Source organism: Mobula hypostoma, chromosome 21 (assembly GCF_963921235.1).
Source record: "Mobula hypostoma chromosome 21, sMobHyp1.1, whole genome shotgun sequence".
Classification (NCBI taxonomy): domain Eukaryota; kingdom Metazoa; phylum Chordata; class Chondrichthyes; order Myliobatiformes; family Myliobatidae; genus Mobula; species Mobula hypostoma.
In genome coordinates, this window is record NC_086117.1 from 48485896 (window position 1) to 48512866 (window position 26971).

Consider the following 26971-nt stretch of genomic DNA (forward strand, 5'->3'; position numbering starts at 1 on the left):
TCTGCCTCCACCACTGACTCAGGCAGTGCATTCCACGCACCATCCACTCTCTGAGTAAAAAACTTTACTTTAATATCCGCCTTGAACTTCCTTACCTTAAAGCATAAGGAGAGAATGGATAGGTTGGGACCGTATTCCCTGGAGTGAAGGAGAATGTGGCGTGACCTTACAGAGGAACATAGAATTGATGAGGAGCGTAGATAAGGTTAATGTTCACAGTCCTTTTCCCAGCATGGGGGAAACTAGCAGATGTAGGTTTGAGGAATGATGGGAAAAATTTAAAGAGGAATGGAGGGAACATTTTGTTAGAGGGTTGGTGAACATATGGAATGAGTTGCCAGAGGAACTAATAGAGGAGGGTAGAATTACCATATTTAGAAGTTACCCAGGCAGATAAATCATGAGGAAAGGGTTAGAGGGATGAGATGTGGGTCCAATGCTGGCAAATGGGATTAATTCAGGAATGCCCCTTGGTCAGCATGGAATAGTTGGACCAAAGGGACTGTTTCTGTGCTGTTTAAATCCATGAATCTGTGGCTGAGTTTTCCCTTGACAACCTCCCCTGCACTATCCCAAGTATCCAAAAATCTACTGATTTCCCTCTGAATAAAATCGTAACTGAGGCTCTGTAGGCTTCTTGGATGTAATTGCAAACGTTCATCACCCTCCAGAAGAAGAAATTTATTCCCATCTCAGTTCTGAACAGCTGATCCCTCCCTTTGTAAGTCTGACCCTGGCTCCAGCCACCTCGGCCAGAGGAAGCATCTCATCTGACTCCAGTCTTCAAGCCCCAGAGGGTCTTGTATGCTTCATTGAGATCACCTCTTATTCTTCTAAAGTCTAGTCTAGAGAACATGGGTCCAGCCCTCTGACCTCTCCTCATAGGACTACACCTCCATCCCAGGAATCAATCTGGCCAGCCTTTGCTGCCTTTCCTCCATCATAAGTACATCGTTCCTTAGGTAGGAAGATCAACCTGTCTGCAATATTCAAAAGGGTGGTATTACCAGGGCCTGAAATAATTAATTTAAGGTGTCTTTACTCTGGAATCTTTCTGTAATACAGTCTGCCTGCCAAATTGCTTGCTATACCTGCACTTTAAATTCCAGGATTCTTCACAAAGATCTCAGCCCCTCTGAATGCCAACATCGTTCGCACTCTCCACTTTTCTCACCAAAGTGCATGCGCTCACATCTTTCCACAGAGCATGCCAAGTCCTGAAGCACTCTCCTAGTTTGCCCATATCTCTCTGAAGTCACTTTGCATTCTGTTGATGCAAAGTGTCACACTAACACTCAGTAAACAGAGATATGATGAACTTACTTCCCTCGTTCCGGTCATAAATATAGATTATAGATAGCTGCAGCCAGCACTCATCCCTTTCTATATGCTATTAGTCATAACCTCCCAAACCTGACTGTAAGATGTTTATTTCTTCTGCTCACTATCAGTCCATTAACACGTCTCTCATTAATAATTAAAATCGATTTCAAAATGTGTCTGTTGTTAATCAACTTGCTTCCCAATCAGAAAATTGTGGATTCACAATTCAGGCCTAGAGTCCAGGTGAAGGATTTTGGCCTGAAATGTCGACTGTTTTCTCTTTTCCATAGATGGGGGAGATTTTGAACAATTTCTTTTCTTCGGTATTCACTAAGGAGAAGGATATTGATTTGTGTAAGGGAAGGGAAACAAGTAGGGGAGTTATGGAAACTATGATGATTAAAGAAGAGGAAGTACTGGTGCTTTTAAGGAATATAAAAGTCGATAAGTCTTCGAGTCCTGACAGGATATTCCCTAGGACCTTGAGGGAAGTTAGTGGAAACAGCAGGGGCTCTGACAGAAATATTTCAAATGTCATTATAAACGGGGATGATGCCGGAGGCTTGGTGTATTGCTCATGTTGTTCCATTGTTTAAAAAGGGTTCTAAGAGTAAACCTAGCAATTATTGGCCTGTGAGTTTGACGTCAGTGGTGGGTAAATTGATGGAAAGAATTCTTAGAGATGGTATATATAATTATCTGGATAGACAGGATATATCTATCAGGATATGTAGGAACAGTCAACATGGATTTGTGCGTGGAAGGTCATGTTTGAAAATTTTATTGAATTTTCTGAAGAGGTTACTAGGAAAGTTGATGAGGGTAAAGCGGTGGATGTTGTCTATATGGACTTCAGTAAGGCCTTTGACAAGGTTCCACACGGAAGGTTAATTAGGAAGGTTCAATCGTTAGGTATTAATATTAAAGCAGTAAAATGGATTCAGCAGTGGCTAGATGGGAGTCGCCAGAGAGTAGTGGTGGATAACTGTGTGTCAGATTGGAGGCCGGTGACTAGTGGTGTGCCTCAGGGATCTGTACTGGGTCCAATGTTGTTTGTCATATATATTAATGATCTGGATGATGGGGTGGTAAATTGGATGAGTAAGTACGCAGATGATACTAAGATAGGTGGCGTTGTGGATAATGAAGTAGGTTTTCAAAGCTTGCAGAGAGACTTAGGCCAGTTAGAAGAGTGGGTTGAAAAATGGCAGATGGAGTTTAATGCTGATAAATGTGAGGTGCTACATTTTGGTAGGACTAATCAAAATAGGACATACATGGTAAATGGTAGGGCATTGAAGAATGCAGTAGAACAGAGGGATCTAGGAATAATGGTGCATAGTTCCCTGAAGGTGGAATCTCATGTGGATTGGGTGGTGAAGAAAGCTTTTGGTATACTGGCCTTTATAAATCAGAGCATTGAGTATAAGAGTTGGGATGTAATGTTGAAATTGTACAAGGCATTGGTAAGGCCAAATTTGGAGTATTGTGTACAGTTCTGGTCACCGAATTATAGGAAAGATGTCAACAAAATTGAGAGAGTACAGAGAAGATTTACTAGAATGTTACCTGGGTTTCATCTCCTATGTTACAGAGAAAGGTTGAACAAGTTGAGTCTTTATTCCTTGGAGCATAGAAGGTTGAGAGGGTACTTGATAGAGGTATTTATAATTATGAGGGGGATAGATAGAGTTGACGTGGATAGGCTTTTTCATTGAGAGTGGGGGAGATTCAAACAAGAGAACATGAGTTGAGAGTTAAAGGGCAAAAGTTTAGGGGTAACATGAGGGGTAACTTCTTTACTCAGAGAGTGGTAGCTGTGTGGAACGAGCTTCCAGCAGAAGTGGTTGAGGCAGGTTCGATGTTGTTTAAAGTTAAATTGGATAGCTATATGGACAGGAAAGGAATGGAGGGTTGCGGGCTGAGTGCTGGTCGGTGGGACTAGGTGAGAGTAAGAGTTTGGCACAGAGTAGAAGGGCCGAGATGGCCTGTTACCGTGCTGTAATTGTTATATGGTTATATGCTGCCCAACCTGCTGAGTTCCTTCAGTATTTTGTGTGGTGTTGTTAATTGTGGATTCCATTTCAGAGATATGTACACAGAAAGCAGCACTGACACCACCGTGCAGCAGGGAAGGGAATTCAACATCATCCAAGGTACCCACTTCCGAATGAGACATAAGCCAAAGCTCCGTTTGTCTGCTTTGTGAACGTGAAAGAACTCGGGGAAGGATTTCACTTAGTTATTCTCCTCATCACTATATCTGCTTTATTCTACATTTCCAAAAGAGTCACACTGCTATCAGAGGAAGCTTGTGACACACTATTCCTGCACTTTCTTTTTCTTAAACAAAAGAAACTTTCTTCATAATAAAAATACTTACAAGAATAAGTTGTTCAATGGCTTTTCATTCTTTATGCTCATAGTCAAGGTTTCCCAATTCTATTGCAATTGGACACATCAATAGCACTGCTGGGTCTCATGAGGCCCTCTGGGGTGGTACACTGATACAATCATTACTGGGGGGCTTCCTCCCCCAACTCAGCCCCTCCCTCTCCAGGAGGTGAAGAACTCTACACTGTGGACCTTCCTCAATGAGCCCTTGTGGTAGCTGCACCTGGTTTCAGTGTGTCCCTCAGCGCGTACACCTGCAGCCTGCAATATGCCTGCCGGCAGCATTCCTCCACGGACATCTCCACGTGCTGGCAGACCAACAGGTCTCGGGCAGCGTAGAGAGTTTCTTGCGCCGAGCTGATGATCTGCCAGCAGCACCTGATGTTTGTCTCCATGTGCATCCCTGGGAGCAGCCCCGGGATCAGGGGGTCGTCTGCCACGCGGCCGTTCAGGATGAACCGTGACACAACCCTTTCTTCTTTCTCCGCACCCTCGAAGCAAACTCACAGTCTGCAAAGAGGTGGGTTACTGTCTCTTGCCCACCACAGTCATCCCTCAGGCAGCATCCTGTGGGCGGGGGCCAGGGGGGAGGAGGTGATGCTCTGGGCCTACAGTCAGGACCTGACTCACCCCTCTCACCACCAGCCAGACAAGGCCTTGGTGCCTGTGGGTGAGGCCTGCCGGGCGGTCTAGGCAGTCTGTTCAAGAAACCACCCCGCTGTGTCCTTTGAGTCCTTCCCCTGCAGTGTCTGTGCTGACCACTCCCTGATGGATTTGCGGTCCAAGGTGTAGGTGCAGTGGAACTTTTCCACAAAGGACAGGGAGTGCAGCAACGTATGAAGCAGTTTGTCTGTTGTGGATCTCTTGGGGACAGTCTTGAAATGATGTGTTAGTGATTAACCTAACATCAGGCTAGGTAGAGTTTGGTCTGACCAGACCACAAGCCCTGCACCAGAGAGCCAACACCTTTGTACCTGCTGCTCTCCAGTGTCCAATCCCAGCTCTTCCAGAGGGAATGGGAAATCTACCTCAGACTTCCCCACCAGAATTTAGCAATGGCACAACTTTTTTCAGTTCATGTTCATTAGAAGGCTAACTATGACTAGTCCAATGGCTTTTCTTCAACTAGTTAATAAAGAAGTTTTGGACAATAAGGCAATGAGTTTCATAGAAAAGATGTGCTAAATCATACAATCATACAATACCTTGGCTCCTTTCGCTCCCTTCTCACCAGGTGGTCCCAACCATCCCCTAAAGCCCTGAAATAAATCAGCTTTGCATTATTTGCAAAAACAGGCAGAATGTTGATCCCGTCAACAAGCGTGTGCAATTTTGATTCAGTAATGAAAAGCAGTTTCAGGCATTCACTTAGAATTATTCACAGAGCCACGTAGGAATGTTTGTTTGAGGGGGCGTCAGCTGCAGACTGTTCTGGAGCAGGGTTTACAGGAGGGCACATCTCTGACATACACAGCTTGGGATGGTCCCTCAGATGATTTTGGAAAGGGTTCAGAAGAGGTTCATGAGCACGATTTCAGGAATGAAGGGGCTATCACATGAGGAGTGATTGAGGGTCTGAGCCTGTACGAGGGGTGATTGATAAGTTCGTGGCCTAAGGTAGAAGGAGTCAATTTTAGAAAACCTAGCACATTTATTTTTCAACATAGTCCCCTCCTACATTTACACATTTAGTCCAGTGGTCGTGGAGCATAACTTCTTCTTTGGAGAAGTTGGCGTCTTGGACCTCCAGAAGTGGTCCACAGCGGGGTGATTGATATGTTCATGGCCGAAGGTAGAAGGAGATGAGTTATACAGCTCTCGTTACGTGCACGTGCAGTTCAACTCTTTCAGTGTTTATGCAGACAGCTTGAAGTTAATAACTCATCTCCTTCTACCTTAGTAAATGTACTAAGTTTTCTACAATTGACTCCTTTTACCCTGGGCCACGAACTTATCAATCACCCCTCGTACTCACTGGAATTTAGAAGAATGAGGAGGGGGGATCTTGTTGAAACCTATCAGATACTGCAAGGACTAGACGGAGCGGATGTGGAGAGGATGTTTTCTATAGTGGAAGAATCTGGAACCAGAGGACACAGCCTCAGACTAAAGGGACATCCATTCGAGGAGAAATTTCTTTAGCCAGAGGGTGGTGAATCTGTGGAAGTAGTTACCACAGGCAGTTGTGGAGGCGAGATCATTGGGTGTGTTTAAGGCAGGGGAGGTTGATAGGCTCTTGACAAGATAGGGCATGAAAGGCTACGGGGACAAGGAAGGAGAATGGGATTGAAAGGGGAATGGATCAGCCATGATGAAATGGTGAAGCAGACTCAATGGGCCGAATGGCCAAATTCTGCTCCTCTCTCTTATGGTCTTATGTGACGCTGTGATGTCATTCATAGTCGAATAGTCCGTTGATATTCACAGTCTAAACTTGCCTGTGGACATTCTTGAAACCAACATTTATGGGCTTACCCAATGTCAGCCAAGGAAGGAAAAGCGGAAACAAGCACAACTTTGCTTTCTGTTTGAGACAGTCCCTCCCTTGATGAAGGGACGATCTTGCCAGTGAGAGAATGGAACTACTGTCAACTCCATCCAACCAAGTCAACTGCTGGTAAGCATGACATAAAAATGCATAGAAGTAAATCCAAGGGCTTCAAAATCATTTATAGGACCTGGCTTCCTTCATGGACAGGGCTACATAAGGGGGCTTAGGAGTAAGGATGTGGCAGAGGATGGACGTTGAAGATTTGGTGAGCTGAAGAACAATAAAAGTGTTTTCACTTTCCTAAGTATTGAAGTGGGCTGGAGTCAGTGTGCAGCCATCCTATTGTACAGAAAGAACAGTCTATCAGTAATTACCTGCTCCCCCTTCTCTCCGCGAATCCCCTTCTCTCCCGGGTAGCCCTGCGGTCCCTATGGAAAGAACCAAGAGAACAGAAGTGTTACCAGGTCTCTGCTTCCTACAATGTCATTGCCAAAGCACAAGCTCGGTGTGTTTGGGTTGTGTAGTGCAAGATACTTTTATAAGTGTTTTGCTGAGATGCATTTACCACTGGTAATAGTGTCAAAATGCAGAAGTACAGGATTATTCACAATAGTGGGATGATAATCAGATAATCTGTTTGAATGACGCTGGTGGAAGTTTCAAACATAAACTCATTGGTTGCTTTATTAAGTACTGAGAGGGTATTCATTGTCCTCCGATGCTTTAATCCATCCACCTCAAGGTTCAATGTGTTGTGCATTCAGAAATGCCCTTTGCACACCATTGTATTTGATTTACCCTTGGCTTCCTGGCAGTTTGAACCAAACCGGGCCACTCTGACCTCTCTCAATAATAAGGTGCTTTTGCCCACAGAATTGCCACTCGCTGGATTTTTTTGTTTGTTTTTTGCATCCTTCTCTGTAAATTCTAGAGACTGTTGTGCATGAAAATCCCAGGAGATCAGCAGTTTCTGAGGTGCTCAGACTACCCCATCTAGCACCAACAAAATCATTCCACAGTCAAAGTCACTTAGATCACATTTTTTCTCCATTCTGATCTTTGGCATGAACAACAACTGAACCTCTTGACCATGTCTGCATGGAGTTGCTGCCATATGATTGGCTGATTAGATATTTGCATAAATGAGCAAGTGTACAATTAAGTAGCCACTGAGTGCAAACAGGAAGAAAACCATTTCCTGTTCTTTTTAACATGCTTAGAGACTTCGTAGGTCCATTTAAAGCCTCAATTTAACACTCTCTCCAAAAGACAACATATCAGAGAGTGCAGCGCTCCCTCAGGACTGCATCTGAGATTTGGATGAATTGTGTCTTCAACTCTTACAAGCCGCCTCACCATGGAAGGTTATATTCATGAGCTGGTGCCTTAAGAAGGCAACATCCATAGTTAATGACCCCCACCGTCTGATTCACGCCCTGTTATCATTACTGCGATCAGAGAGGAGGCCGAAAGCCCAGACTCGAAGTTTTAAAAACTTTCCCTCTGCTAGCAAACTTCTGAATGGTCCATGAACCCATGAATGCTACATTATTTGTCCTTTGCACTAGTAATTTTTACGTCTTGCGGTGCTCTGCTGCCACAAAACAACAAGTTTTGCACCTTACGACAGGGATAATAAACCTGATTCTGATTTCCTCAGAGGGAGGTCTGAACTGTGCTGCCGGCACTTGAAGAACTGAGTTACAGACAAGCATTGAAATCGTTAGGACTTTATTCCCTGGAGCATAGGAGAATGAAGGAAGATTTGACAGGTATATACAGAATTATGACATATACAGTATACGAGGGGTGATTGATAAGTTCATGGCCTAAGGTACAAGGAGTCAATTTTAGAAAACCTAGCACATTTATTTTTCAACATAATCTCCTCCTACATTTACACACCTAGTCCAGCGGTCGTGGAGCATAAGGATCTTGGACCTCCAGAAAGTGTCCACAGCAGGGGTGATTGATAAGTTTGTGGCCTAAGGTAGAAGGAGATGAGTTATACAGCTCTCATAACATGCACATGCAGTTCAACTCTTTGAGTGATTATGTAGAAAGTTTGAAGGTAATAACTCATCAGTTATTAATGCATCAGGGGTGATTGATAAGTTCCTGGCCTAAGGTAGAAGGAGATGAACTATTAACTTCAAACTTTCTGTATAATCATTGAAAGAATTGAACTGCATGAGCATGTAACGAGAGCTGTATAACTCATATCCTTCTACCTTAGGCCACAAGCCTATCAATCACCCCTGCTGTGGACACTTTCTGGAGGTCCAAGATCCGTATGCTCCACGACCGCTGGACTAGGTGTGTAAGTGTAGGAGGGGACTATGTTGAAAAATAAATGTGCTAGGTTTTCTAACAGTGACTCCTTCTACATTAGGCCACAAACTTATCAATCACCCCTTGTATATTGGGTAAATACAAGCAGGTTCATTCCACTGAGGTTGGGTGAGACTAGAACTATAGGACCTGGGTTAAAGATGAAAGGCCATAAGACTATAAGATTCAGGAGCAGAATTAGGCCATTTGGCCCATCGAGTCCGCTCTGCCATTTCATCATGGCTGATCCAATTTTCCTCTCAGCTCTCATCTCCTGCCTTCTCACCATATCATGCCCTGGCCAGTCAAGAGTCTATCAACCACTGTCTTAAATATACATAAAGGCTTGGCCTCCACAGCTGCCCGTGGTAAAGAATTCCACAGATTTACCACCTTCTGGTTAAAGAAATTCCTCCCTCATCTCCATTCTAAAAGGATGCCCATCTATTCTAAGTCTGTATCCTCTGGTCCTAGACTCCCCCACCATGGGAAACATTCTCTCCTCATCCACTCTATCAAGGCCTTTCACCATTTGATAGGTTCCAATAAGTTCACCTCTCATTCTTCTGAATTCCAATCAATACAGGTCCAGAGTCATCAAATACTCTTCATATATATGACAAACCATTCAATCTTGAGATCGTTTTTGTGAACTTCCTTTGAACCCTCTCTAGTTTCAGCATACATTTAACATGAAACATTTAAGGGGAATCTGTGGGGGAAATTCTTCACTCAGAGGGTGGAGCGGGCCGCCAGCAGAAGTGACCGGTGTGGGTTTGATTACAACACTTTTTTTAGATTATGAAGACACGCAGTCCTCTTTTATTGTTATTTAGTAATGCATGCATTAAGAAATGATACAATATTTCCTCCGGTGTGATATCACAAAACACAGGACAGACCAAGACTGAAAAAACTAACAAAACTACATAATTATAACATATAGTTACAACAGTGCAACAATACCATAACTTGATGAAGAAGTCCATGAGCACAGTAAAAAGTTCAAAGTCTCTCAAATGTCCCACATCTCACACAGGCAGGAGAAGGAAGAAAACTCTCCTTGCCATGTCGACCACAGTCTGACTCTGAGCCATCCGAAAACTTCGAGCCTCCGATCAGCTCTCCAACACCGAGTACTGAGCGCCATCTCTGTCCGAACGATTCAACCTTCATCTCGGTCGCCAACAGCAGGCAAAGCCGGGGATTTTGAGGCCTTCCTTCCGGAAGATTCCCGACCGTGCAGTAACAACAGGAGCGAACTGGCATTTCAGAAATTTCTCCAGATGTTCCTCTGTGCTTTCACGTCTGTCTCCATCAAATCAGAATTGTCCACGGCCCCTATTTAATGGATATGATATCATTTTTCACCGGAGGGCTGCGCACGTGCAGCGCGCTGGTCTCTCTCCTCCTGTCTTAAGAGGGGTTTTGGTAAGTACATGGATGGGAGGGGCATGGGTGGCATGGGCGGCTATGGTCCAGATGTGGGTCGATAGGACTTGGCAGAAGAGCGGTTCGGCACGGACTAGGTAGGATGTTCCTGTGCAATGAATCCGTAACTCAAAATACATCACAAAGTCAAAATGTCACCTCGAAATGCAGGTACCACTCAGGAAATTTATTCTGGTGAAAACCTCCATATTTTGCTCATTTAATAATTGTCAATAATATGCATTATTGGAAATGGATTTCTGACAATGCAAATTTATTTTATCTAGCAATACAGAGCACGGTAGGCCCTTCTGGCCCTTCTGCAACCCCCAACAACCCCAATTTAACAGTAACCTAATCACGGGACAACTTACAATGACCAAATAACCTAATCAGTACGTCTTTGGACTGTGGGAGCAAACAGCAGCACCCGGGGGAAACCCACGCATGCCATGGAGCGGATTGAACTCTTGAAATCTGAGCTGGAATAGCATCGCTCTATCCTCTATGCTACCATGGAGGGTAGATAAGCACATATCTCTTCATGGAAGCAAGAGCATTCATACACATACACAGTAGCGTAAATGAGTTTTTTTGCAAGTGGTGGGAATTCGGAGTTTTTGGATGGTATAAAATTGGCCAGATGTGGATATTTTTTCACAATCACTTCCAATACTGATTGGCTCAAACAGGTTTTTATAAATAGAAAGGAAAAACCAGGGATGCTGTGCTGAATCTGCCTCAAAGATTGGGTAGGTTACAACTAGAGTTTCGCGACCTATAATGGCCACTACACTTCAGGTTAGTGCAGGATGGTGCAGAAAAGATGAACAAGAAAAGTTCCAGGTAAGAATCATTTCAGCTCCAAGGTAAAACTGAGATCAAGATTGCTGTTGGAGCAAAGAAAGTTGAGAGGAGATTTGACAGAGGTTGCGATTGGAATTGCAATTGGTTTATTATTGCTGATATACAGTGAAGAGCTTCTCTTGCATAGGGCAAGTCAGATCGTTACCGTACAATGGGGTATGGCAAGCCAAATCAGTAACAGAATGCAGTATAAAGCACAACAGCCACAGGGTAAGTGCAATGCAGGTAGACAATAAGGTGCAAGACCTTAATGAGGTAGGTTGTGAGGTCAAGAGACCATCTTATCATACTAGGGGACCATTAATTAGTCATAACAGAGGGATGGAAGCTCAGGGTGGCCTGTGCTTTCAGGCTTTTATATCTTCTGTCTGATGGGAGAGTAGAAAAGAGAGAATGCCCAGGGTATTTGGGGTTCTTTGATTAATCTAAGGCAGTGAGATGTGTAGAGAGGATCTATGAATGGCAAGCTTGTTCCTGTGACATGCTGAGCTGTGTCCACGTTTTGTGGTCTCGGTGAACAGTTGCGATACCAACATACCGACGTGACGTATCCAGATAGGATGCTTTCTATGGGATATCGATAGAAATTGGCAAGGGTCGATGGGGACACGCCAGATTTATTTGGATTACTTAGTGACTGGCTTATTTAGCGAAACAGAGAGAACCATAACTATTTACAGTGGTGATGGTTCAAAGACCTCGGGTTTCAGATTTAATATGATTGATGAAAGGGCAGCTGTCAGAAAGAACTTCTATTATGCAGAGTGATCTGGAACGTCAACCTGTTGGAGTAATGTAAACAGCATTAATCAGACTTTTCAAAGTGGATCTGTAATTTCTTAGGCTACGGGGTGAAAACAGGGAAGAGGGACTAATTGGATCAGTTGGTAGAGAGCTAGCTGACTCTATAGCTCAGTGAATGAACACTGAGGGAATTTTTAAAACCAGGGTTGATTTATTACTGATCATCTTACACTATCATCAGAAATTAACGATGTTAGAAATGAGTGTGTATAAATTCAATAGAGAAAGAAATACAACTCATGTTATTGTACTAGCGCTCAGTTTTTACCCCCTTCCCTTATAGCCTTGCAAATTATTCTACCAAGATCTTAATAATTAGATAATTGTGCTGGTGAGTCTCAAGCCTCAGAACCTGGAGGTTTACAGACTGATGTAAATTATTGCCTAAGGCAGAAGGAGCGTCCAATCTTCTCAACTCCTTTACACAAGACTTGCATTTTATCTTAATCAGACTGGGCTCCAGTAAAGCACTCAACTCTCCACAGCGGGAGTCTGATTCATTAGGTGTTCATCCCTGAGATGAGTCAATGCACAATAATGTAGCTCGGCCAATCATTCCACCTTCCACTAATGTACATTGTTGGAATCACTTCTACAAAATAGTTCTAAAAAAATTACCTGGAGTATTTTCACTGTTCAAATTTGATCCCACTTTCTGAGTGCAAAAGAACATAGACTACAACGACAGCATTAACGTTGACTGAAATCTGGAACTCCGACAGCAAACTGACAAACTTTAATCAATTAACCAAATGTTTCTTTTGCACTCTGGAATAATTTTGAATACCGTGCCTTTAATGCTACAGTCAATATTAAATAATGCATAGAAACCTGATCATAAACCATCAAGATGGGGAAAGTATTAAATACATAGAATTTTAGAAATTGTTTTCAGTCATTATGCAGTAAATATGCCAGTATTCCACATAAATCCACCGTCTTTGCACAATTGTGCTTGATAGAACACCGCAAGAACAGGCCCTTCAGCCCACAATATTGTACTGAACTAAAATGGTAATTAAATGCCTAATAGAAATAACCTTTCCCACCTATGAAATGTCCATATTCCTCCATTCTCTGCACATTCATGTACCTATCTAAAAGTCTCTTGAGTATCTCTTTCATATTTGCCTCCACCACCCCTGGCAGCGCATTCCATGTATCAACCACTCTGTACATTTCCTTTGAACTTACCCCCTCACCTTAAGTCCATCATGTCTAGTATTAGACATCTTCAATGCCCCCACTTCCTCCCCATATGAGGTAGAAGAACAGAATTTACTACTCCGGATGTGGCCTAATCAAGATTTTATAAAGCTGCAGATAATTTCCTGACTCTTAAACTCAGTGCCTCAACAGATAAAGACAAGCATGTCATACACCTTATCAACATGTACAGCCACTCTCTGAGAGTTCTGGACTTGGACCCTATTAACGATGTACTGGCCCTTTACATTTGATCTTACAAATCTTACACAGTGCATTTGGCCAGGTTAAACTCTATCCTGACATTTATCTGCCTCTAACTATAACTGATCAATATCCTGTTGTATCCTTTGATTTGCTGTTATAACTGGGTTGAAGGAGGTTTTCTCTGTTTCCAGTAGGAACTAGTTTCGATCTTAACATTCGACTTGGAGGCCTGTGATTGCTGGTGTGCTAAGGGATTGGTGCTGGGTCCCTTGTTTGTCACCTGCATTAACAAGCTAGACGATAATGCAGAAGGAAAGGTTAATACAATTGTGGATGATACAATAAGTGGTAGTGTGGTGGACAGTGATGAAGGTTGTCTAAGGTTACTACAGGATCTAGATCTGTCATGCTCCGGTCCGTGAAATCTGCATTCTGGTTCACGGTCCAGTCCGTTGATGCCTTATTCCCGGTTTTCCGGTTTTCCCCAGATTCTGTTGAGCCCCTTGTTCGAGGCACCTGATTCTTGTTTTGGGCTGGCTACATAAATAGCTTGGGATTCAGCTTTGGGCTGCTGGACTGTTCTCTTCTGTAGCCTTGCCTGCAATTTTTGTCTGCGTCACTGTCTTGTTCACCTGCTGGAGTGAGATTGGAACCTTGTCATGCCAAGATAAGAAACATTCTATTGTTGAGTTTGGAACTGTCTCTTTGTGTCCCCATGTTTTGTGTCTGTGTCTAAGAAGAGCCCTGGTCCTATGTCCTGTTCCCAAGGAGAGGTCCTGACTCTGTGTAAAGCCCCAGCCCTAAGTCCTGTTCCCAAGGAAGGGTTCTGGCTCTGTGTTCTGTGTTCCAAGTTCCAGGTGCTGTGTTCCAGTCCTGTCCACGTCAAGGCTTCGTGTTCTTGTCCTGTGCTGGATTGTCCCCATCTGAATCCTCGGCAGTTTACCTCAACAGTCATCCCGGCCCTGAGATCCAAGAAAGGTTCCCAGCCCTGTACTCAAGAGCCAAACCAAGCTGAGTCCAAGAGCTTCACCCAGCCCAGGAGTTCCCTGCCCAGCCCAGTGCTGGAGATCCCTTGTCCTGTGCTGGAGTTCCCTCGTCCAGTCTGCTCCCAAAACTCTGCCCTTGTAACAGAACGGTCCAGCCATACATGGACCCAGTGATGCAGAAACTGTCATTTAACTCCCACCATCCTGGGTTCCTTCCTGTTGAATATCCACCCTGCCCCCACCTGCCCGGGTCGTCCATAGTCCAGGAAAGACTGTTAGGTCACCAGGAGACTCCCATGGGTGGGGTGGGGGGGGGGGGCGGTCCTGTCATGGTCCGGTCCGTGATGTCTTATTCCAGGTTTTCCAGTTCACGGTCTGGTCCGTCAATGCCTTATTCCAGGTTTTCCGGTTTTCCCCAGGTTCTGTTGGGCTCCTTATTTGAGGCACCTAGTTCTCATTTTGGGCTGGCTACATAAGTAGCTTGGGATTCAGCATCGGGCTGCTGGACTGTTCCCTTCCCCTCCCTTCCGTATCCCTGACAGTTACCTCGCCTGAAACCTTCGTCTGCCTCTGTCAGAATCACCGTCTTGTTAACCCACCAGAGTGAGATTGGAACCTTGTCACGCCAAGATAAGAAACATTCTTTTGTTGAGTTTGGAACTGTCTCTTTGTGTCCGTGTCTAAGAAGAGTCCCGGCCCTAGGTCCTGTTCCCAAGGAGGGGTCCTGACTCTCCCCAGGCTTCCTGTCCCATGATCCTCTCCCTTCTCCAGTTTGGTATCCCTTTTGCCAATCAACTTTCCAGCTCTTCGATCCACCCCTCCCCTCCTGTCTTCTCCTATCATTTCGGATCTCCCCTTCCCCCTCCCACTTTCAAATCTCTTACTATCTCTTCTTTCAGTTAGTCCTGACGAAGGGCCCTGGCCTGAAACGTCAACTGTATCTCTTCCTACAGATGCTGCCTGGCCTGCTGCGTTCACCAGCATTTTTTGTGTGTGTTGATGTACAAGTATATAGTTTCCTGAGAGTGGCAACACAGGCAGACAATGTGGTAAAGAAAATGTGTAGCATGCTTGCCTTCATGAGATGGAGCATTCAGTTTAGGAGTTGAGACATCTTACAATTGTAGAAGACTCTGTTAAGGCCACACATGAGATACTGTGTGCAGTTCTGGTCACTATAACATAGAGTCATAGATGTCATACAGCATAGAAACAGGTCATTTAGCCCAACTTGTCCGGACTGACCAGTCAGCACCTTTCTATATTAATCACATCTCCCAACACTTGGTCCACAGCTCTCTATGTCTAGGAGGTTCAACTTCTTTTATAGACACTTCTTAAATCCTCTCACTAACCCAGCTTTATCACTCTCTCTGAAAGATCATAACAGGTACTTACCAATCTTTGAGTGAAAAATCCCAAACCATGCCCCCCTCCCCGTGGATAGTGTAAAGCTATTAGAATGCCATTGACCTGGGTTCATAAGACCATAAGATACAGGAGCAGAATTAGGCCATTTAGCCCATTGAGTCTGCTCTGCCATTTGATCATGGTTGATTTATTTTCCCTCTTAACTCCATTCTCCTGCCTTCTCCTCGTAATCTTTAGTGGAAGATTAAATGATTATTAATCTGACAGCACCAGAGTTCCTAGTACTTCTACATTATGACCCTTAAAGTTATGAAAATATGAAACTGCCCTATTCTTCTGGTGTTGCTAAAATTTTGCACATAATCAGCCATAAAATCAGTCCGGACTAGCTGGTCAAAGGGTCAGCAAAAGGGTTAATAAACTAAGTAACTAACTTGCATTTTTCTTGTTTAACTTTGTAACCTAATGAATTATTTTAACTCAATGTCCTAAGCTTAGACTTAGAGCAGACAGTCTTTCATAATCAGGATGCAGCACTGTGTGTAAAACAGGAACATTCATTCATATGACTTATTTACTGTCTGTTCTGTGATTAAACATACCTTTTGCTTTGGATGTACCTATTTACTCCTGTTTTGTTTTGTATGGTTAAGACTAAAACTTAGAAACTTCATTGCCTTTTGCACTATCTAAATTGAATAAACAAATTTTCAACTCTATAGTTAAACATACATTGCGAATATGGTTTCAATTTCGTAAATTTTTTGGCCTGGATGAATTTATGTTATCAAGTCCTATTATGTCTAATTTTTTTTTCCAACCCTCGGTAATGGACCAAGCCTTTTTGATACGGAAAACGAAAGGCATAATATGTTTTCGCGATTTATTTTTGGATAACTGCTTTATGTCTTTTGAGCAGTTATCTGAGAAATTTGATTTGCCTAGATCCTATTTTTTTTAGATACTTACAAATAAGACATTTTTTAAATATTACATTGCCTACCTTTCCGACTTCCAATCCTTCTGGCACTCTTGATAAAATTTTAGGCTTTAATCCTTTGCAGAAGGGATTAATAGCAATAATTTATGATATAATTATGAAATTACAGCCAGATATATCTGACAAAATTAAAAATGAATGGGAAAGGGAACTTCAACTTTCCCTACCTACAGAGAAATGGGATAAAATTTTTCAATTAGTTAGTACTTCTTCCATATGTGCTAAACATACTTTAATACAATTTAAAGTAGTACACAGAGCTCATATGTCCAAAGATAAACTAGCTCGTTTTTATTCCCATATAAACCCTACTTGCGATAGATGTCACTCTGAAGTGGCTTCTTTAACTCATATGTTTTGGTCCTGTCCTCTTTTGGAGAAATATTGGAAAGACATTTTTGATATTATTTCAACAGTTCTATGCTTCAATTTAAAACCCCATCCTATTACGGCAATCTTTGGATTGCCAATGGTAGAACATAGATCTTTGTCTTCTTCAGCCTGTCGAATGATAGCTTTTGTTACTTTAATGGCGAGAAGATCTATTTTGTTGAACTGGAAGGAAACTAATCCTCCAACTACATTCCAATGGTTTTCTCAAACCATATTAAGTTTAAATTTAGAAAAAATTAGAAGTGATATTTTTGACCCTTCGGTTAAATTTGAAGAAACTTGGAAACCTTTTATGCAACATTTTCATATGATGTAATCTGACCTTTCTGAATCTTTTTTCTAAATTTAAATTATATGATGAGAGGAGCGGAGTTAATGACATTATTGAACATGTCCGATATAAGCTGTCGGTCTAGCCCTGTTTCTTTTTTTCTTGGGGGTTTTTTTTTTCTTTTTTTCTTTTGGGGTTTTTTTGTTTATATATTTTTTTCTTTTTATTTCTTTTTTAATGTTTAATCTCATTATGAGTTTGGAAGTCTTTTATATCTATGTTACTTAAAATTCATTTTATATATGTTGATGAACATTTTTCCGATCTCTTTGTACCAACTTTGTTATTGAGTTGGTAATTTTGAAAAATTAATAAAAAGATTTAAAAAGAAAAGACTAAAACTATGAACATCTTGTTTCCGTACTGGATAAAAGAAGGAACGTCCCACTATTTAGTTGGAGTCCAGGACGCGGATTGTGAGGTGAATTCTCCGTGATATATCTCATAAATAAAGTGAATTTTATCCTAGTCTTCTCAGAGACCACATTTACTTGTCTGATTAAATTAGTTACTCATCAAGAACTTATCAACTTTTGTTTCAAATATACCCAATGACTTGGCCTCCACAGATCTGTGGCAATGAATTCAATACATCAACCTCTGGATAAAGCACTTCCTCCTCACCTCTGTTCTAAAGGGAAGTCCTTGTATCCTGAGGCTGTGCCTTCTGGTCCTACAGGGAGTACTGAATGTTATTATAGCTAGAGAAAGTGCAGAAAGGAACTCATAAGGAAATTGTCAGAGAGCTTGAGCTATAAGGAGAGACTGGATGGGCTGGGACTGCTTACTCTGGAGTGAAGAAGACTGAAGAGTGACCTTACAAAGCTTTATAAAATAGTGAGGGAGATAGATACGGTGGAAGTTCACAGCCTTTTTCCCAGGGGGGGAAATTCTAAAACCGGAGACCATAGGTTGTAGAGCAGCACAGTAATGCAATTGTTAGTGCATTGTTTTAGAATGCTATTGATCACTGACCGGGGTTTAAGTTCCACCACTTCCTGGAAGGAGTTTTTATCTTCTCCCCATACCGTGTGGATTTCCCCCAGACACTCCAGTTCCCTCCCATATTCCAAAGATGTATGTTGAGGCTTAGTGAGTTGTGGGCATGCTACATTGGCACCCGAAGTGTGGTGACACTTGTGGGCTGCCCTGCACAAACCTCACTGATTTGATCTGACGCAAACAAAAGCATTTAACTATATGTTTTGATGTTTCAGAATACAGTATGTGTGACAAATAAAGTTAATCTTTAATCTTTGAGGTCAAAGGGATATGATTTAATGGAGACGTGAGGGGTAGGTTTTTTCACAGAAAGGGAGGTGGACTATGGAACCAGTGGCAGGGGCAGGTATAATTGCAACAGTTAAAAGATAATTGGACGGGTTCATGGATAGAAAAGATTTAGAGGGATATGGGCCAATGATGCAAATATGACTACCTCAGAAAGGCAGTGTGGATGAGCTAGACAGAAGGATACATTCCTTGTTTTATAATTTAGTGATTCTGTGACTTAAGTGTAACATTAGTGCAAAACAAATACCAGTTTCAACTGATGCAATATGAACACCTTCTTAAATTGCCATAGCCAAATTAATTCCCTTCACACTGACAGCTTTGATTGTGTGTATGCAATCTTTACTGCATGATTAAGTTATAAATCCTAATGTTAATACTTCTCATGAACAATGAAAACAGCAGCACATTACAATGTAATGAGAAGGTATCCTGTTGCATTATTCAAATGAGTATTATGGATAGACGCACGGAGGTTGTAAAGGTTGGTAAGCAGCTGCCTGTTGACAGATAATATCAATGGATAGGGCAGCTCAGGAGGAGCCAGCCCAAACTGTACCTGTTCTCCAGGAATTCCAGGTGGACCGCGAGGACCGGCTTCACCAGCGATACCACTTGACCCTTTTAGACCTGGTGGGCCTGGGAACCCTCTCGGCCCTTCAGCTCCCTAAAAAGAGTAAAAGGAAGAAGCAAGGTAAATGGTTAGGTTTTTTTTTTACACCTGAAACTCAACTATTTCTGCGCTCTGTGTGGCTTTCATCCAGGAGGGATGATGCGATGCTTAACAACAGAAGAACTTTAAGCCTTGCGCTACCTCTCTGCCCTGATGTCCATCAGAGAGTGGTAACAGATACTGTTGCCATCTATGTCAGCAATGAGCATAGAACCGTACAGCACAAGAATAGGCCCTTTGGCCCACAATGCCTGTACTGAGCTTGATGCCGAACTGAACTAATCCTTTTTGCCTGAGCATGCTTGGTACCATCACCAAACAAGAACCAGTCCACCTCGGTGCAATTCAAATCATGGTTGGGGCCTTCAATCAGGCTTGTTTTGAAGAAATCCAATTTCCATCAGCATCAGCATGGAGCACCATTGCAGGAAGGCAGCTTCCATCATTTTGGACCCCCACTATCCAGGTCATGCTCTCTTCTGCTGCTGCCATCAGGAAGAAGCTACAGGAGCCTTAGGACCCACATGATCAGATTCAGGAACAGTTATTACCCCTCAACCATCCATCAGGCTCTTGAACCATTGGGGATAAATTCACTTGCCCCATCACTGAACTGTTCCCACAACTAATGGACTTATTTCTAAGCGCGCTTCATCTCATGTTCTTGATATTTATTGCTTATTTATTTACAATTATTATTTCTTTTTTTTCTTTTAGTATTTGCAGAGGTTGTTGTCTTTTGTACATGGGTGGTTTGTCCATCCTATGGGATGCGGTCTTTCATTGACTCTGTTGTGTTTCTTGGAATTAATTATTTTAATTAATGAGATACAGTATGGAATAGGCCCTTCTGGCCCTTCGAGCCACATTGCCCAATAATCCCCCGTTTTAATCCTAGCTGAATCACGGGCTAGTCTTCAGCAGTCAATCAGAAAAGGCTCCCTTTATTCCCAATCTTTGCCTCCTACCAGTCAGTCAATCTTTCATTCATACAAGCATCTTATCTGTAATACCATGGGCTCTGATCTTGTTATGCAACACCTTGTAGTCGGCCTTCTGAACACTTAAGTAAACATCTTTCACTGACTCTCCTCTATCTATCCTGCCTGTTATTTCCTCAAACAATTCCAACAGATTTGTCAGGCAACATTTCTCCTTAAGGAAATCATGCTGACTTTGGCTTATTTTATCATGTGCTCCTAGGTACCCCGAAAATTCGTCCTTAATAATGGATTCCAACACCTTTCCAACCACTGAGGTCTGGCTAATTGGCCTATAATTTCCCTTCTTCTTCCTCCCTCCCTTCTTAAAGAATGGAGTGACATTTGCAATTTCCCCGTCCCCGGGAACCATTCCAGAATCTAGTGATTCTTGAGAGAACATTACTAATACCTCCACAATCTCTTCAGCCACACCTTTTACCATAGGGTGTATACCATCTGGTCCAGGTGACTTGCCTACTTTCAGACCTTTCAGCTTCCCAATCATCTTCTCTTTAGTAATAGCACCGACTCTCACTTCTGCCCCCTGACTCTCTCGAACTTCTGGCACACTGCTAGGGTCTTCCATAGTGATTTGGTGAATAGGGTTGGTATCAGCTTCTGTTCAGAAATACTGTGTTGCGACAATTTGCTGCACTGTAGCTGGGACAGGAATACACGTTGCTGTTGCCTTCTGTTTGGTAAAGTTTTCAGGTGTGCATTTTAAATGAAGAATTAAGGTGACGAAGAACGCAAACTTTCTCAATGGTGGCCTTTACTGGAGCTATGCAGCTGCTGAGGGGAACTGACTATTGGCCCATTCTGAGTCTGAACTTGTTCATGGCATCATCACATATTTCTGTATCGATGCAACAAAATAACAAAGTGCAAACAGCTCCTCAATAAAAACCAATACCAGCTCACTGGTCTGATCTTCATTAGGTACTGTAACTGCTTACCACAAGCCCACTGATTTCAGAAAGCATTTACTCAACTTCAAGGAATGAGAGAGCATGTATTTGTTGTGGTTTTTAGCATATGTGGGGATTATTTTATGAGACACTATCATGGAACACAGAAGCCAGCCATGGGGTCCATTGAAGGACAATGGTCACCCATGTTTATCATTACCACAAAGGTACTGCTTTCCCTAGAACAGTTCACAGGTAACTGCTATTGTCTATGAACCAGAAGCTCAAAAGGAGTTGGAGGGTTCATGTTTGTAACTGTGTATTGACTGCCAATTTATTTATGTAGCGCCCTGGGAAAGGTCTCACTGCTGACGTAATGGTCTCTCTGCAGCAGCAGTGTTTGGGTTATGGTTAGAGATAACGGGTGCTTTGGAACGTGAGCCATCCGATCAGGGCAGTGGGTTCTCTGTGTTGTGTGCCAGACGCCGGTGTGAACTGGGCTCCTTTGTTTGGCAGGAGATGGAGAAGGAAGATGCTGGAGAGAACCGGTCGTAGGATTCGACCTAGTGGGGGATCATGATTTGATGGAGCAGGATGCCGAGATTGACTGAGGATGTGTGAATATGAATTTTGGGAGGAGTTGAGCTCCAACTTGTGCACCTTTCACTGTTTAATTATAATGGATCCTTTTTGTTTTTTTCTTTACTAACCCTTTAGTTAAATATAATTCCTTTAATCATACACAGTGTGCTGTCTGTTGTTTCTTGACACTGAGTTGTAACAAGGCTGCAAGTTACATAGCATCCACACAAACCAGGGTCTGGGCTGGGAGAGCCGTCTCAATTTCACCGGTTCGGTGGGACCAGAGTGTGTCTTCCCTAGACTTACGCAGCCAAGGAGACCAGCAGTGTTTCATCTATTTATTTAGCGATACAACATGAAGTTGACCCTTCTGATCCTTTGAGTCTTGCCATCCCAGCAACCCCATAACCCCGATTAACCCTAACCTAACCATAGCACAGTTTACAAAGACCAATTAACATACCCAGTACGTCTTTGGACTGTAGGAGGAAACTGAAGCACCCGGGGAAAACCCACGCATTCCACAGGGAGGATGAATGGCATTGAGCTCCAAACGCTGGAACACTAACCACTACGCTACTGTGGAGCTAGTTATCTAGGGCGCTCTGCCTGATGATTGACTGTTCATGGTCGGAGAATAAGTTAACAGGAATTAAGGATGCGAGCTGGTACAAGCAGAATATGCTGCTTTTCTCCGGTATGTTGAGACTTCAGTCTGGGTGTCCTGGAAGGGACAGTGAATGTGGAATAACTTGATGCTGAACGGCCTAATTCTGCTCCCATGTCTTATGGCCTTACTGAGTGGGCGAGGACAGAGGTAACTTTGTGGATGCCTGAAGTTTGACTTTGACTCGATAAAAGCAGAACTTTGCACGTGTTGAACTGCCGGCGATGGAATATTGAAGTTGTTCGCATCAAACACAATCGGGGCGCAGAAGGCTGTGGACTGGGTGCCGGTAAACAGGAGGAATATAGATGGGTGCTTGACATGGACAGGATAGGCCACAGGGCCTACTTCTGTGCTGCATGACCCTATGACTCCAGGCAAGAAGAGGAGAGGAAGATAATTTGGGTGTAGATAATATAATTAGGAACTTCAATCAAGCACAATCTCAAAAGTGGCATTGATGGGAATCAGAGAAGACTAATTTGAAAAAGGCATTCTGGAAAAGCAGAGCAAGACCCCAGGAGCACACTTTAATTTCAGTCTGTGCATTTGTTCTGAAGTTGGCATTCGTGCTGAGAGTCACACATTGAGTAATGCATCTCAACTTGAGTCCTGAGATAATCAACACTTTGGCATTCCTACACATCATTAAAAGAAATCTTCTCAGTCAAGATTCAGGGCAAATGACTGAGTGAAATAAGGATGAGATTATAATTTCCTGAAGGAGGATACACTACTGCATTACAAGCAAGAGAAAATCAGCAGATGCTGGAAATCCAAGTAACCCGCACAAAGTGCTGGAGGAACTCAGCAGGCCAGGCGGCATCTATGGAAAAGAGTCTGGCCTGCCGAGTTCCTCCAGCATTTTGTGTGTGTTACACTGCTGTGTAGCCCCCTAAACAAGATTCTAGTACACGCATTAAAGTCGAAGAGAAGGATCTAAAGCTTTGTTGATGAGGCAATAATTGCTCAAAGCAGTATTGACAACATGGTAAATTTCTCTTTGAAACACTGCTAGGGCATACATTCACAAATACTTATTTCAGTCCCTCTGCAAGAATATGACCACATGTAACAATGAAATTCTTAAACACTACGTTAAAAAATGGGGATGAACATGTTAGGAAGTTGTAACTTTATATCAAGTCCTTCATTTACTGAACCCTATTATAATTTTATGTAGATGAGAGTTCAAGTTCCATGACACCTTGTCAATTGAGTAACTGATGGAATGATGGTCCTAAATCTACGGGATTCACTTCCAGCTCTGGAACAACATTATGCTTACATCACAGCTGTCCCGTGGTGAGGCATGTCTCCGTCACTCTGTGTTCTCTATTTCCATTGTAACACTCAAAGCTGGAAAGGTAAGCTGTGTTTGAATGGGTGAAAGGCGATTTCCCACCAGCCAACAGCTTTATAGAAACAGCCAGGGTGACATTCCAGTTGGAATGTGGAACTTGTCCAGCAGGTAAAAATCCTGAGGAAAGTCTGCCAGATTGGTAAAGGCGCAGTGGCTGGGAAAATCTGTAAAATATCAGACTCCGATCAGAGTGGTAATCTATGCATGGAGCTGAAGGAGATGGGGGAGATTTTAAATGGATTTTTTGCATCTGTATTTACTCAGGAGATGGACAGTGTCTATAGAAGCGAAGCAAAGCAACAGTGAGGTCATGGACCACATACAGATTACAGAGAAGGAGGTGTTTGAAGCAAATTAGGGTGGATAAATCCCCAGCATTTAACAAGATGTTCCTTCAGACCCTGTGGGAGGCTAGTACAGACATTGCAGGTGCCCTAGCAGAGATATTTAAAACATCCCTAGTCACAGGTGAGGTGCCAGAGGACTTGAGGATAGCTAACATTGTTCTGTCATTTTAGAAAGGCTCTAAGAATAAACCAGGAAATTATAGGCCAATGAGCCTAACATCAGTAGTGGGAAAGTTATTGGAAGGTATTCTAAGAGAGTGGATTTATATATATTTGGATAGACAGGGACTGATTAAGGATAGTCAAAATGGCTTCGTGCATGGTAAGTTGTGTCTAACCAATTTTAGAGTTTTGAGGAAACTATCAGGAAAGTTGAAGTAGGCAAGGCTTTGGATGTTATCCATATGGACTTCAGCAAGGCCTTTGACAAGATCCTGCGTGAGAGGTTGGTCAAAAAGGTTTAATGAGGTAGTAAGTTAGATTAGACATTGGCTTCATGAAACAAGCCAGAGACTGGTTGTAGATGATTGCTTCTGGAGGCCTGTGACTAGTGGTTTGCCACAGCAATCAGTGCTGGGTCCATTGCTACCATCTATATCGGCAATCTGGCTGATAATATGGTAAACTGGATCAGCAAGTTCACAGATTACATCAAGACTGGGGGTGGGGGGTAGTGGATAGCGAGGAAGACTATCAAATAAACTCTTCTTGGGCTTCTATCCGGATACATGTATCGATTATAACCGACTTTTCAATGGCAAACTCTGCCATCTTCATCCCTGATCGATACCTGTACCCGGATGGAAGCCTGAGAAGTGTTTATTCTTCACATACGCTGGGAAAGCATTAGATCCTTTTTCAAAACTATCAAAACTTGCAGTGGGATCTGAACCAGCTGGTGAAATGGAAGATAGAATTTAATGTAGACAAGTGTGAGGTGTTGCACTTTGGGAGGACCAGCCAGGGTAAGCTTTACACAGTGAGTGGTCGGGAACTGAGCAGTGTGGAAGAACTGAGGGATCTGGGAATACAGGTCCATAACTCCTTGAAAGTGGCATCACAGGTAGATAGGTTTGTAAAGGAAGCTTTTGGCATATTGGCCTTCATAAATCAATGTATTTCACACAGGAGTTGGTATGTAACGTTGAAATTGTCTGAGACATGGGTGATGCCTAATTTGGCGTATTGTGTCCAGTTCTGGACACCTACCTACAGAAAAGATGTCAATAAGATTGAAAGAGTGAAGAGAAAATTTACAGGGACATTGCCAGGACTTGAGGACCTGAATTACAGGGAAAGATTTAATAGGTTAGGACTTCATTCCTTCGAACGTAGAAGATTGAGGGCGATTTGACAGGGGTATACAAAATTATGAGGGGTATAGATAGGGTAAATGCAAGCAGGCTCTTTTTTGAGGTTGGGAGAGACTGGAACTAGAGGTCATGGGTTAAAGGTGAAAGGTGAAATATTTAAGGGGAACATGAGGGAGAATTTCTTTGCTCAGAGGGTGGCGAGAGTATGGAATAAGCCACCAGTGCAAGTGGTGGATGTGGGGTCGATTTCAACATTTAGGAGAAATTTTGATAGGTGCATGTAGGGGTATGGAGAGCTAAGGTCCGAATGATGGGACTAGGCAGATTAGTGGTTTGGCACAGACTAGATGGGCTGAAGGGCCTGCCTCAGAACAGTAGTGTTCCACGACTCTATGACTTACTGAATACAACTTATAACATGAGGGGCAGAATTGCTGAATTCAACCTGAGTAAGTTCCTGAATGGTTGATGTAGAAGAATGGGATTGATTGAACTAATGTTCAAAGCATTAGATTGGCAGCTGTTATGCACAGTTGTTCTTGAGAGTGAAGCAAGTTCACTTGAATGAACATTAAAACAATATCCAGGAAACCAGCTGGAAATTCAGGAAAACAAGCAGTGGGGGTCAAGTAAAGCAAAAACTCTGCAATCATCTCTAAATAATAAAACACAAATTTGAGATGCAGAACAGTTTACTTGGCACAGTGCAATTAATAACACCAAATTCAGTGCCACTTAGCAGGTGTTATAACCAGAAAAAAACTAGTTTCGAGCTTTTTGTACGTAATTTTTTATTTACTCTATCCAATGCATCCCAAAGAACCAATGGTATTGCAGCAAAATGTAAACTAACATTTCTAAATTGATAAATACCAGAATCATCACAGGATCATTTCCCTTCTGTTAGAATATTCTACTTTATATTTCAAATAAAACATTTAGATTATGAACTAATTGATTGGTTTTATTGAATGGAATTATATAGTTGGATTTTGTATACATTATTTCCTCACGGAACCAACAATACCTAACCTATCCTTCCCCAGAAATCAGACGTATGGGGTTAACAGGTGGCCACAATGTTTAGTGAGTTAAACGTCCAATTCAACTGGCTAGAATTTGGATCCACAGGCAGCACTCTTCTCCTATATTAGATCGTGCTCATATTTTGGGTCAAATTATAAGTGCTCTATACACCTTAACGTTTGCTTAGAGTCAGTGATGCATATAATGGTATCGAGGCTCCTGTACCTCCACCAGAGACTGACGGAGGCCTGCTGTACAACTCTTACTGTCAGGCCAATGGAAAGGCAGCGTTACGTTTTACTGGATTGCAGAACAAGCAGGGAGTCTGCATTGTCCCACGAACGTCCTGTATATCACATCTGCAAGCCTCAACTTCCAATGTGAATATTACAGTAAGTCATTCAAAGGAGCTCCCTTCATGCTTTATAAGCTTTGCCCTTAACTCAACTTGAAAAATTGCTCCTACTCTTGTAAGCTTCTATTTGCCGGTCTCTCCTCACAGTGCATTATGTATGGGTGCTCTCCGAGGGTAGACACCTTCCCTGAGAGGGAGCCAGACATTCAGGTATCAGAGAGCAAGCAGGAAATGCAGAAGAGCAAGCTCCAAGCTTTCCCTCCCTCACTTCCATCTTTGCTTCCTCACTCGATGATCACATCAGTCTGTTTCAGTAACAACAGAAT

At 42.7% G+C, this 26971-nt stretch overlaps 1 protein-coding gene across 1 annotated transcript in view; it reads right to left on the reverse strand.

Annotated features, from left to right (window-relative positions):
* Positions 1-26971, reverse strand: part of LOC134359715 (collagen alpha-1(IX) chain-like) — a 120135-nt gene that overhangs the window by 64354 nt on the left and 28810 nt on the right. Inside the window, exons 5-7 of the mRNA XM_063073233.1 lie at positions 18988-19095; positions 6583-6636; positions 4923-4976 (exon numbers count right to left, since the gene is read on the reverse strand). Coding sequence (XP_062929303.1) covers positions 4923-4976; positions 6583-6636; positions 18988-19095 — 216 coding nt within the window. The remainder of the gene's footprint in view (positions 1-4922; positions 4977-6582; positions 6637-18987; positions 19096-26971) is intronic.